The sequence below is a fragment of the Argentina silus genome, assembly GCF_951799395.1.
Source record: "Argentina silus genome assembly, chromosome: 4".
Classification (NCBI taxonomy): Eukaryota; Metazoa; Chordata; class Actinopteri; order Argentiniformes; family Argentinidae; genus Argentina; species Argentina silus.
In genome coordinates this window covers 18,640,815-18,653,512 of record NC_139658.1, presented here as the reverse complement: position 1 = coordinate 18,653,512, position 12,698 = coordinate 18,640,815, and the positions used below count along the sequence as shown (strand labels likewise).

At 44.0% G+C, this 12,698-nt stretch overlaps 2 protein-coding genes across 4 annotated transcripts; both read left to right on the top strand.

The window, feature by feature from the left end:
* Window positions 1-208: 208 nt before the first annotated feature.
* Window positions 209-6,128, top strand: mcrs1 (microspherule protein 1). Of its 3 annotated transcripts, XM_083668068.1 has the most exons (15): window positions 209-365; window positions 605-731; window positions 1,265-1,439; window positions 1,706-1,844; window positions 2,258-2,422; window positions 2,551-2,660; window positions 2,848-2,956; window positions 3,105-3,243; window positions 3,453-3,528; window positions 3,618-3,646; window positions 3,818-3,910; window positions 4,162-4,244; window positions 4,677-4,764; window positions 4,970-5,097; window positions 5,356-6,128. In XM_083668068.1, the coding sequence occupies exons 2-15, from the start codon at window positions 722-724 to the stop codon at window positions 5,440-5,442; spliced, it is 1,431 nt and encodes a 476-aa protein (XP_083524194.1). In that variant the 5' UTR covers window positions 209-365; window positions 605-721; the 3' UTR covers window positions 5,443-6,128. The 3 variants fall into 3 exon arrangements, with proteins under 3 accessions (XP_083524194.1, XP_083524195.1, XP_083524196.1); XM_083668069.1 differs by lacking the exon at window positions 605-731; XM_083668070.1 differs by lacking the exons at window positions 209-365; window positions 605-731 and adding an exon at window positions 920-1,118.
* Window positions 6,129-7,291: 1,163 nt separating this feature from the next.
* On the top strand, window positions 7,292-12,390 carry suox (sulfite oxidase). The gene is made up of 5 exons (XM_083669158.1): window positions 7,292-7,417; window positions 8,635-8,705; window positions 9,506-9,704; window positions 9,860-10,132; window positions 10,296-12,390. The coding sequence occupies exons 2-5, from the start codon at window positions 8,647-8,649 to the stop codon at window positions 11,529-11,531; spliced, it is 1,767 nt and encodes a 588-aa protein (XP_083525284.1). The 5' UTR covers window positions 7,292-7,417; window positions 8,635-8,646; the 3' UTR covers window positions 11,532-12,390.
* The last annotated feature ends 308 nt before the right edge of the window (window positions 12,391-12,698 follow it).

Below are 12,698 nucleotides of genomic sequence, written 5' to 3'. Positions count from 1 at the left end.
CGTAGGTTTACTCCAGGCCCGTTGGTTTACTCCAGGCCTGTAGGTTTACTCCAGGCCCGTTGGTTTACTCCAGGCCCGTAGGTTTACTCCAGGCCCGTTGGTTTACTCCAGGCCTGTAGGTTTACTCCAGGCCTGTTGGTGGCTGTACCGTCGTCGGTCAAAACAGCTTCTCCAATCTTGTTTACACCGGAAGTGTGGTCTCTGTTATCGTTAGCAGATCGTGCTACGATAAATGTAGCCAACTAGCTTGCTTGCTTATTAAATTGTAGCTTAAATAATTATATTGAAATAACAATACAATTCATTTATTTGAAGTATAAGGTACTTGACTACGCCAGTTGGCTGATAAATCAGTCTCAGAAAAGGTAAGAAGCGGAATGAGTGAAGACGTAGGCTAACCTCGTTAGCTAGCTAATGTTAGCCAAGGATAGCTAGCTAACTAGCTTGTAGTACTCAGAATGGTAGCTATCTACGTTTGCACGTTAGCTATCTAGGTTAGACAACAACAACCAACCGGTTAGCTTGCATTGTATTTACTTTCTATGTTGATTGATTTTGCTAGCTAGTCTAGGCATAACGTAACACCTTCCTATCTTCGACACAGTTCTTTTGCCAACTGACCTGTGATAAACTGACTGGGACTCGGGTCTTCATACTTCAACTTGCCGAATGTAGCTAGCAACGTTTCAATATCAGAAAGCGCTGAACAGTGCCCAAGAACATGGATAAAGGTATTAGTTTACAACTCGTTGGTTTATCTGACTCATGGGAAGCTATCTCTCTTACTTGGATTATCGACTCTTTGAAACTCTCGTATAATAATGCAGTATGTCATTTCACAGTAGCTTAGATGTTAGATCTACAAATGAGCCACCCAGGACACATGCTCTTGTACCTGAGTCATATAGCTTTCACCTCTTCATCTGTCTATTCTGAAAAGGCTAGAGTATAGGCTATGGTGTGGTACCTTCATCCCTGGTGTACAGTATACAAGTGTGTTCTTTTCATGATTCGATAACATCCCATAACAGGATGGGATGCTTTCCACAACTAGATAAACATCAGCATCCAGTTTTGGCTATAGGATGACATTGTCAGGGGCGGTTTCCTGAACACAGGTTAAGACTGGTCCTGGACTAAATCTTACTTTCAGTTGAAAATCTCCTTAGCAAATATGTTTTAGTCTCAGATTAGACTTAATCTGTGTCCAGGAAACTGTAGTGTTTTACTTGATATTTTGATTTGTGTCTCCGTATATGGACAGATATGCATGCAGGTGCTGCTGCTTCGTCTGTGGTTGGGGCACCAATGGGAGCAGCTGGAACACAGAGTCGGTCAGAAGATGAGGAGTCGACGGGGATGAAAGATGTGAAAAGAACGGCAACACAGGCTTTTTTAGGGGGTGGTGGTGGTGTGCCAAAACGCCGAAGTTCTTCCAGGTTTAACTCACTTTGCTGTCTGTTTTTTCAGTAGCTTTGTGGCCACTTCTTAACAGCTTCATAAAGCATGTATTTCTACTCTTACCCAGAGATGTGTCTTAGACTTAGACTCAAAGATGATCATGCAGCCATGTACAGTTCAGTGATTGGCCGTTAGATGGCACACATTTGGCTCACTCACAGTAATACATTTGAAATAGGCCTGTTTGATAATGCTGTGTGCAGTTCGAGTGGCCGTATCCAACCTGTCCCCGTTCTGCCATCAGGTCAATCAAGAGGAAGAAGTTTGACGATGAATTGGTGGAGAGCAGCCTGGCTAAGTCATCCAGCAGGGTCAAGGGCCCGTCTGTAATGGAGCCAATCCGTTGTTCTGGGAGTGAACCCTCGTCCAATGAGAAGAAAAAGGTATAAGAGTTCACACTCTTTGGAACACTCTCCCAAACCACATCAAAGAATCCAGCTCCCTCTCCTCCTTCAAATGAACCCTTAAAACCCATCTTATTTTTTTTTTTTTACAATTGTTGTTTTTACCGATTGTGCTTTTGTTTTACATTTTATTTATCTATTCTTGTTATCTCCATGGAATGTAGTCTCTTTGAGAAATGAGAAAAGTGCTAGACAAAATAAATGTGTTATTATTATTAATTAAAGCTTTTAAATCTAAAGTGAAAGTGCTATGTTGATGGGAGCAGGAGTTTATGGTTGAGAAAATTAGCTAGAATATTTAATGTCCAAATTATGTTTTAATTTTTAGTCCATCCTGTTAATTTTCTTTTATCAAGCTATAATGTTGCTGTTTTTATGTCCCTCTGGAACAGGTTTCCAAGTCCAGCACTGCTCTCACACCGCCCCTCACCATGGTGATCACCCCCCCGCCAATCACTAAGAGGGTGAAGAAGAGCAAGCAACCTCTACAGATCACTAAAGACCTGGGCCGCTGGAAACCCACAGACGACTTGCTGCTCATTAACGCTGTGCTACAGGTAACAGGCCTCGAGAGAATCAGAGTATGGATATTTATAAACCTTTGGTACTACGTTTTATAATGATTGCTTTGACTGGTGTGAATACTCCATGTGTGTAATCTGTGTGTGTGTGTGTGTGTGTTTAGACCACAGACCTGACCTCTGTTCACCTGGGGGTGAAGTTCAGCTGTCGTTTCACCCTGCGGGAGATTCAGGAGCGGTGGTACGCCCTGCTCTATGACCCCGTCATCTCCAAGTATGAGCACCATGACAACCCAAACACCTGTTCTACCTCACGCTTTTCTTCTGCTCCCTATTTTCACTTCCAGTCTTCTCTCTCCCTCTGTATCTGTATCCCTCCCTCCCCCCCCCCCCTCTCTCTCTCTCTCTCTCATGTCTTGTCTACCTTATTTTCATTAATCCCCACTTTCTCTCTTTGTTAGACTGGCTTGGCAGGCGATGCGACAGCTCCACCCAGAGGCTATAGCTGCAATCCAGAGCAAAGCACTCTTCAGTCAGGCTGAGGAGGCACTGCTGGCTAAGATTGGCTCAGTGAGTGAGAGCGGGGGAGTTATTCTATGGTGTTTGGGCAATATTGGGATAGGGAATCCTTGCCTCATAGCGAGATAAAAGTCTATGCATTTGATTTTGTGTATTTGTGTTAGTTTGATTACGTGTGTTATTGTTTCTGCATGGACAGACCAGTCAGCCAAAGCTGGAGGTGTTCCAGGAGCTGCTGAGTAAGCACCCCAGTGTGTTCTATCCTTCTCGTACACCAAAGAGTTTGCTGGTGCATTGGCAGTTACTCAAACAGTACTATCTGCTGGAGGACCAAAGCGGTGAGTTAAGCTGGGCTTATCAGGCCATTATGAAAAGACTGTTTCTATGTTTTCTATGTGTAGCATACCTCTCTTTTAATAGTACTATTTATATGTCACACACACACCCACACACACTTGAGGCTTGACTGGTGAAAAAACTGAAGCCTGTCTGTCAGTGTTCTATATTTGATGTGGCCTTTTTGTATATTTTTTATGTTTTGTTGCAGTCCAACCTCTCCCTAAAGGTGACCAGGTCCTCAACTTCTCTGATGCTGAGCAGCTGGTGGATGATGCTAAGCTAAAGTAGGCTTTAATTACATTTTCACTGAAGTCTGTTTTAGACCTCCTCCTGTATCTGTCATTGTAATCTGTGTCTGTTCTTTGTTACCCAGGGAAAGCAGGGATGAGGTGCTGGAACATGGTGAGTTATCTAAACAAAGACAGAGAAAGCTCACAACCTTCAACTTGCATAAAATTACATCCAACATCCGTCTCAAAAGGGACACCGGCTTAGATTTTTGCATGTTGGAGGTTTTTATGTGGATAACTGTCTCCTCTCACTTTTTTTTCTTTCTCACTCTCTTCTCCTCAGAGCTGATGATCTCTGACCGCCATCAGAAGAGGGAGATCAGGCAGCTGGAGCAGGAGTTGCCACGCTGGCAGGTCCTGGTGGACAGCATCACAGGTGAGAGCAATGTATGTGTGTTTGTCACACGTGTGAGAGCAGGGTGTATTTGTAGAGGTGCCTGCCTCTCCCACGAGCTAGATTGTGTGTGGGTATGTGTATTTGTGTGAGAGTGTTTGTGTGTGGGTATGTGTATTTGTGTGAGAGTGTTTGTGTGTGTTCCCTGTCAAACAGTGTCACATATCATGTGTCTGTGTGTATTTGTTACATTGTATAAGAAGCCATTCTCACAGCACCTTTTGTGTTCTCAGGGATGAACTCTCCAGACTTTGACAACCAGACACTGGCAGCGCTGAGAGGACGGATGGTCCGTTACCTCATGAGGTCACGCGAGGTAAACCGTCATCTGAATTTTCAAAAGGAACTGCACCAGACATACAGTCCTCACTCCAAGATTCACAGAGAAGTGTTAAATATATTTTAGGGCATTTCTGCTTTATTGGGATAGAGATAGTAGAGATTGACAGGAAGGGTGGGTGAGAGAGAGGAGGGATGACATGCAGGATATGTCGATGGCCGGAATCGAACCAGGGACCTTGCGATGATATGGTATGCGCCTTAGTGTGCTACACCACTGAGCACCCCAGAGAAGTGTTGATGAAACCATTTTTGAGCCATTATTCAAGCGCAGTGCATAACAGATTAACACTAAAAAGCCTTTCTGAAGTGGCATATTTGTCAACAGTGTTTCTCCCTCTTAGTTTTGTACATAGGTTGCTGCTATTTCTCATGCCATTATCAGGCTAATCTGACTGTCTTCCACCAGATTACTCTTGGCAGAGCCACCAAGGACAAGCAGATAGATGTGGATCTCTCTCTAGAAGGGCCTGCCTGGAAGATCTCCAGAAAACAAGGTGACAGACTAGCTACAGCACCATGCCATAGCCCAATTTCACTGTACCTGCATTACCTGAGTCTGAAGTTGAGCTGCTTGTGCTAGCTGGGCTTTAAATGGCATGAGTTTTTGCTTGTCATCACACTATTGAAATTGGACCCTATTGACATGAGAATGTTTGTTGCTATCAATCATGATAAATGTTGCTAAATGTTTGTGTGCAGGGATCATTAAGCTGAAGAATAATGGGGACTTCTTCATTGCCAACGAGGGCCGAAGGCCCATCTACATCGATGGCAGACCAGTTCTGTCGGGCAACAAGTGGAAACTCAATAACAACTCTGTTGTGGAGGTATGTGGAGGGGACTGAAGAACAAAGGGTGGATATGATGACATTGCTGACTGGGAAAGAATGATATAAAGGCAAAAATGTATCTTAAAAAAAAAAACTAAAACATTGTGAGCAGTTAAGATACCTAATTTTAATTCTGGCTTTAATGCACTTTCCCCATTTAACAAACATTTACACCAACAAATACACAGATGGTAAGACATTACTTTAAGAAACAACAAACTTCACATGTCATGAACAACACATTTGTCTCCACAGATTGCTGGTCTTCGCTTTGTGTTCCTGATCAACCAAGAGCTGATCTCACTCATCAAAGCAGAAGCAGCTAAGATGAACCAGCAGTGAGAACCATGCTGCCACAGTGGAGGAGGGAGGGGAGGTCCAAATCCAACATCTGGGTCCAGCCAGCCCTTTCTTTCAGGGCAACAAGCTGTGGTCTTCTTGATCAGACACACTGTATGCTACTAGGAACTTGACAGGCAAGAGCAACATGAAGGACCATAGATAGACCTGAAAGAGAGGAACCTTTGGCTATTGGTACACCAAGAAGCAAGATCAGGACACACATGCACAGTTTGAAACTTTGATTTTGGTCAAACTTTTTTTTTTTTTTTTTTTTATTCTCCTCTGCTGGACATTTTAGGGGCAATCCCTAAACCCTCAATGACACTTTTCTAATTACAGGACCGTATCACCAGTTTAGTCTTGTTTTAAAGTTTAAATTGGGATTCATATCAGGAGGTTCCACAGTGCCTATAAGACAATGCATTGATTATAAACTGTGTTTCATATTGTTCATTCATCATTTATGCTGAACTGGCACCTGTAAAGATACACCTGGATTAATAGGAAGTCACTTGTAGTAAAATTGTGTAACTCTTAGTACTGTTCAAGGTAAGCTAAAGCTGAGTAAAAGTAAATGTGTGGGGCTATAGTCGTTTTGAATTTAGTATTAAGGATTAGTTGTGTATTCAGGGAGACATTCCTAGAGTATTGTAAAGTGCTAATAAACACGGAATATGTTCATGGTTTATTGGAAAAGATAATTGAAAAATGTATTAGAAAAAAACCTGCCGGAATAACGATGAAGTCTTGGAAAGCCCGACATTAGCAACTAAACCTTGTTTTTTGTTGTAGAGCTTTAGTCAACCACAGGGTGCAGCTGTTGGACAAGAACCAACCAAACTGGCGCACATGTTATGGACATTTGCACAGGTCAAAGCGAACTACTCCTGCGCTTCCATTTGTACTTTCTCTTGCACTCGTGGAATTCGCCATGTTCATGCAGTCCAAGTAGATAGTTAATATCATGTAGGATTCAAACATTTAATCCGCCGCAATATACAACATAAAAGAGGCATACACCGATAAGGTAATTGTCAGACGTGTGAAATCGAGATACTGATGATAGATATAGACCTAGCCTAATAGATAAGGATATAATAACTGAAAAAACGTGTAGTAGAAAAACTGTTCTTGCAGGTCATAAATGGTTTTATGACTTCCATAATAGCTCCAGTCCAGATAAAATATCTTTCTTGGTTAAACTTCAATCATCTTTTGACGGGGAAACAACTGGCAGAATCATACAGCGATTCTAAATTGACTTTTTTGAAGTCATCCCCACCCAAGACAATTGATGCAATGCATAAAGATCAAGTAACCACCTGTCAATTTCTAATGATTTCCTATCAATTTCTAATGATTTCGTGCGACTGAAGGGAGAGCAACAGACGTAGGCTAGGTATTTGTGAATACATTGGGGAGACATTGAAGCCAGAATCGGTTTACGTTTGTATGCCTGTTTATATCGCGTTATGTGACTTGTTTCTGAACCACTCGTGTTCGGGTTGTTTTTCTGCTGAAGTTTTATTGGGGGTTGAACTTTATTTAGGCAGGGCAGGGGGGTCTACTCGTTTTGCAAGTCAGCACTTGTCTGAAGTAGGTATGGGGCGGAGGAGAAATTCACCCAATGATGATTTAAATACACTAGTTTACCTTTGTAATAGAAACAAGTACCAGGGTTTCCGTTAGGTATAGAACCAATTATATTAGATACAGTATGTTTGTGATTTAGCTAGCTACCTATCTATCTTTGAGTTAAGAAGAATTTTTAAAATCGGGTTAGGGTTAATCGGGTGTAAACTCCTCCCAATCAGGTACAGCAGGGTTACCCGTGACTCCAAATCGTGCCTGCCGAATGATTCCATACTACGTAATCAACCGGCTTGTGTGCTGGTGGAGGGCAGCTCGGGCTTTGCGTTTTTGGAAGCACACCAGTGCATCTGGAATAATAAACTAAGACACAAGAAAGGTTTAGGTGAGTAATTTCGCTTGCTCTTTAGCTAATATGAATGTCTAATTTAGCTATACAGAAACGGCTAGTCCTTTGAATGCAGGTACATATGGACCTACCCCCTGACTCTTTTAACGTGTGATGAAGTGTGCCAATGGTTGGCTAGCATAGCTAGCTAATGTTGTCTGTAAACTTGACAGTAATATAACCTGTCAGTTAATGTGATGTGAACAGTGTTGCCTGCTGCTACTTATTTGGGACCGCTTAAAGGAAAAAGTCGGGACTTTCTCAGACTGACCACCATGTGATGTGATGCTGTTCTGTGGTTCTTCTAGAGATTTCGAAAATGTTTTTGCTGCTAGCTAGCTATTCTGAATAACAGCTGGCAGAAAACACTTTTATTCAGATGAATAACATCCACTATCTGTAGCTACTCCTGTCTTGACCCTGCAAGCCACCACTCGCATTTTACCCCATATATGTCCGATGGTAGAAAGAGGCTAAACAATCCCCAGTACATCATGGTGATCATGGTTGAAAAATATACAGTCAGACACTGTATTGTTGTGGCTTCAGTCTCAGTTGTCTACACTAGGCAGATGGTCCGTGATTAACAGTTAGATTTGCATTTTGGTGGGCAGTTGATAGCCATCGCTGTTTCACGAGTTTCAAGTTCAAGTTTATTTGCCATTTATTTGGTATTTAAAATGCATGCATAGGAATGTGTCTTTGTGGAGCTCTCAGTATACAACTACGCAATACGAGATGATAATATACAAAAACACACTTGATTAAAACCTGATTTCACTCACTGCCTTCACATAAGAACTGTCACTGTACCTGGTGGAGGAGGTTTAATACACCTGTACCTCCGCCCAAGTAGGGTTCGTTGGCGGATCCAGCAACTGTTATCTGAGTCAGGTGACATATTTATGATGAGCAATACATCACTTAAGAACTCGCGGTTTCTCTCAGACCTGTTACTCTGGTCACAGTTCTGGTCACAGAATTTCTACTCATCTTCTATCAGACTCAAGCTGCCCCTCTACTCTGGTCACACCCCTTAATTCGGTTGGTAGGCAGGTGGCCCCTGATTGGCCAGGTGAGGAGGAGTTGAAGGAGTTAGAAAATCCAATTGGTCACTAAAGCGGTAACCTTTTTGTAAGCTTTAAGCCTTAGCTCTGCTAGGGTGAAATATGTGTTTTCAGCTTGTTTACTGAATTCTATTTCTTTTCCTTCAGACTACCAATGCAATGCTTCTTCTCAGACACTGTCAATGCCTAACCAGAGTAGGCCTTCTCAAAACTCAAAGGTATGTATAAGTGAAACAAGCCACTGTCCCTTAACTACCTTTTGAACTTCTAAGTAAAGTGAAAGTCATAAATAAAAAAATAAAAATCTTAAAGAAAGCCTAAATGCCTGACCGTTTATAGACCTGACATCTGCTTTGTTTTATTATTGCCCTAGTATGGCTTTAGTGGCCTATTTGTTTCTTGCCCAATCAAAGGACAGGTTTTAGTAGAGCCAACGCAGCAACAAAAATCTGTCATATCTCCACACAAAAAAAAACGGTTTGTACTGTATGTCCCACTCTGGGCTGCCAGTGATGTGCAAGGCAGGACCAGCCTTTATTGACCTCCAGTAATCATTGTCTCCGAACCCAGTCAGATTAATCATTGGCAAGACACGAGTAAACATACTTAATTGGTTCCTTATCAACAAACTTCTGAAATACAGATTAGAATCAGGTCTAGACATCATTTTAACAATGATGAAGTTCAATGGGCCAAAACTTTGAGTATCAAAAGAAATAAAACAAATGCAAATAGTTGAATAAGACTACCTGCTATGGTATTACAAATAGCCTAGTTTTTCACAGTTGCATAGTCATGTTTCTGGTCATTTTTTTACTACCAGGCTCTACCAATGAAATTTGCACTTACAATTTACCACAATTAATGGGAAGTGGTTAATAGAAGTCATGACTTTAATTTCCCACTTCCCAAGAATCCATGCGATAACACTGTGGGTGTAATGAGTATCCTGAGTGAGTAAGTGGTTCCTGGTTGTCAGATTGTGACATTTCTATTACCCCTGTGTTATCTCCTCCAGGATACAGTTGTTGCAGGGTGTGGCTTCTCCTTTGGCTGCGTCTGCAGGCAGCCTCTGTGCCCGCTGGGGCAGCAGTCATGGGGGGCAGGAGTCAGGGGAGCAGTACCTGCGTACCCACGGTCCCAACTGGAGACATGCCTTGGCAGGGCTGCTGGCTGGGACGGGTGCTGTGTTGGCCTATGGCCTCCATCACAGCCAGGTGAAAGGGGAGATACTGTATACTTGATGTGTCTTAGATTCCGCTACAGGGGGTGATACTATAAAGAGTAATTGTTCTTCCATCAACATGCAGTGTTAACCCACTTGTTTTCATGTAGTTTGCTCATAGTGTTTGTCTGTCTGTTTCCTCTCCAGGCTGAGCGCGCAGCCACTACTACGGTGAAGCCCATAGACCAGGCCTCCTCTCTGCCCGTCTTCACCCAGGACGAGGTCACCAAGCACTGCTCTGTGAAAGAAGGTGTGTGGGTCACCTACAAGGGTAGCGTCTATGACATCACTGAGTTTGTGGCCTTGCACCCTGGTGGGGATAAGATCCTGCTGGCGGCAGGCGGGGCTCTGGAGCCCTTCTGGGCACTGTACGCCGTGCATGGCCAGGACCACGTGTTGGACATTCTCTCAGAGTACAAGGTGGGTCAGCTTTGGTGTGTTTGTTTGTTTGTGTTAAAGGGGCAATCTGGGATTGGTACATACATGTTTTGACTTTCAAATTAATGATATAGAGTGCCCTCCATAAGTATTGGAAAGAGGAAAAAAAATAAGAGTAAAAATATCAATTGTTCACAAAATACAGGTGGGCGTGCTGAGTGCAGAGGACAGGAAGCTGCAGCAGAGTATTGTCTCGTCTGACCCCTACTCCAGTGACCCCGCCCGCCATCCTGCCCTGCGCGTCAACAGCCTCAAGCCCTTCAACGCTGAGCCCCCGCCCGAGATCCTCTCCGACAACTACATCACCCCCTCGGCCATCTTCTTCAAGAGGAACCACCTCCCTGTGCCGCAGGTGGACCCGACCTCCTACCGGCTGCAGGTGGAGGGGCTACCAGGAGGGTCCTTGAGTCTCTCCCTGCAGGACCTGAAGACACGCTTCCCCAAGCACACCATCACCGCCACGCTACAGTGTGCAGGCAACCGCCGCTCAGAGATGAACAAGGTCAAGCAAGTGAAAGGGCTAAACTGGGGCATTGCTGCCATCAGTAATGCCACCTGGAGTGGCGCCAGGCTGCGGGACGTGCTGCTTGCGGCCGGCTACGGGCCAGAGGTGGCTGGTAAGGCCCAACACGTGCAGTTTGAAGGGCTGGACAGCGATGTGACCGGCACCACCTATGGAGCGTCCATCCCTCTGAACAAGGCAGTAAATGAGGAGGGTGACGTGCTGCTGGCCTATGAGATGAACGGGGAGGATCTTCCTGCTGACCACGGCTATCCTGTTCGGGTGGTTGTTCCTGGCACGGTGGGTGCGCGCAATGTGAAGTGGCTGGGCAAGATTGTGGTGAGTGAGGAGGAGAGCAGTAGCCACTGGCAGCAGAACGACTACAAGGGCTTCTCCCCCGGCACAGACTGGGACACGGTGGACTTCAAGTCGGCCCCAGCCATCCAGGAGCTGCCCATTCAGTCGGCCATCACCCAGCCAGCAGACGGTGCCGTGGTGGACCGCAGTGCTGAGGAGGTGACAGTCAAGGGCTATGCCTGGAGCGGAGGAGGCCGGGAGGTGGTGCGCGTGGATGTATCTCTGGACGGGGGAAAGACGTGGCACGTGGCCCAGCTGAAGAGCAGTGAGAAGGGGCAGACACCGTCACCCTCGCCCCCTCCGGGCCGTGCCTGGGCCTGGAAGCTGTGGGAGCTGACAGCCCCTCTGCCCCCTGGTGCCCAGGAGCTAGAGATCATGTGCAAGGCAGTAGATAACAGCTACAACATGCAGCCAGACTCGGTGGCACCCATCTGGAATCTAAGGGGCGTACTGAGTAATGCCTGGCACAGAGTGAATGTCAGGGTCAGAGAGGATGAGGAGGAGGAGGAGGAGGAAGACTAGAGACTCTAGGGTGGTGTTCATGCTTCGAGAGTGCAGAGGGACATGGTTGATGGCCCAATACCCTGCCTATCTGGACTGTCTGGTGATCCACTCAAACACAGTGGGGAAACTGACCACAGGTCTTGTATGGTACCCTGAAAAAAGACTTGTCTCCTGTCTTTATGCATGGCAACCACTCAGTCTGTGCTGTGGAAATGGAAAACCAAAGGTGGGCATCTATCTGTGCCAAGGTTAAGCCTCACATTTGTACAATGTGGTCTGTAAGGTTGGAAAGAAACCCAAACATACAAAACACAGAACAAGATAAGAGGGGCAAGTCTGTTGGTGTCAATCGTTGCTTAAGGTCAGTCGTTGCTAAAGTAAAAACAAAAACTTTGCCAGTGCATATCTGAAGTCTTCTCTCATAAGAGAAAGGATCCTGAGGTCTTGTCATTTCACTCGAGTAAACTATATTATGTTATAGTTTTGACTTGGACAATAAATCAATGGCTTTTTATTAGTATAATTTGTGGTACCCTGAGGGTATTTAAATAATTTGTATAAGTCACATTGTCTTAACTATGTATTATAGCAATTTCTAAATTCATTGTCATGTAATTCAATAGTTCGGATTATGTCTGTCTTCAGACAGTATTTACCTGCAGCATTCAAATGGCAACATCCATTTTAATCAGTAGTGTTCAGAAGTCAGATACTATGTTGGTTTACTTTATTATACGACAAAACAGTTCTCAGAGTTATATTTTCAGAGATTATTCAGAGATTAAAATGATTGTTTTTTAATTGATGCATTAAACTAATCAGTTAAATTGCTTTTGAGATGTATTTTTTCCACTATCAAGTGTAATAAAAACATATTTTCTCCACCTTCTGACTTATGTTCATTTCGATCCAGTAAATATAAAACTTGATAAAAGGATTTATTAAGGATGTATGTACATTTATGGAAATATACACAATACTCTGATTTGATACATTCTCACTCAAACTACAGACATACAAATTGTTATGAAATGTTTCCTTTCAGTCGACTGGTCTTATTTTTCCACTGTCTTGAGTGATACATTGCTGCCACCCAGTGGCCAAAACAATATTTACAGAAGTTGAGGTCATGTCCGGTATGTCCGGCTGTATTTACATAAATGCAGTACATTGACTGACCACTGT

Bases quoted from the DNA above. Each gene is read 5' to 3' on its own strand.
- mcrs1 (XM_083668068.1), top strand. The intron at 2,423-2,550 runs GTAACAGGCCTC...GTGTGTGTTTAG, and splicing joins TCATTAACGCTGTGCTACAG to ACCACAGACCTGACCTCTGT. The intron at 3,529-3,617 runs GTAGGCTTTAAT...TTTGTTACCCAG, and splicing joins GTGGATGATGCTAAGCTAAA to GGAAAGCAGGGATGAGGTGC.
- suox (XM_083669158.1), top strand. From the start codon at position 8,647: ATGCTTCTTCTCAGACACTGTCAATGCCTAACCAGAGTAGGCCTTCTC. The intron at 9,705-9,859 runs GTGAAAGGGGAG...TTTCCTCTCCAG, and splicing joins ATGGCCTCCATCACAGCCAG to GCTGAGCGCGCAGCCACTAC. The intron at 10,133-10,295 runs GTGGGTCAGCTT...CACAAAATACAG, and splicing joins ACATTCTCTCAGAGTACAAG to GTGGGCGTGCTGAGTGCAGA.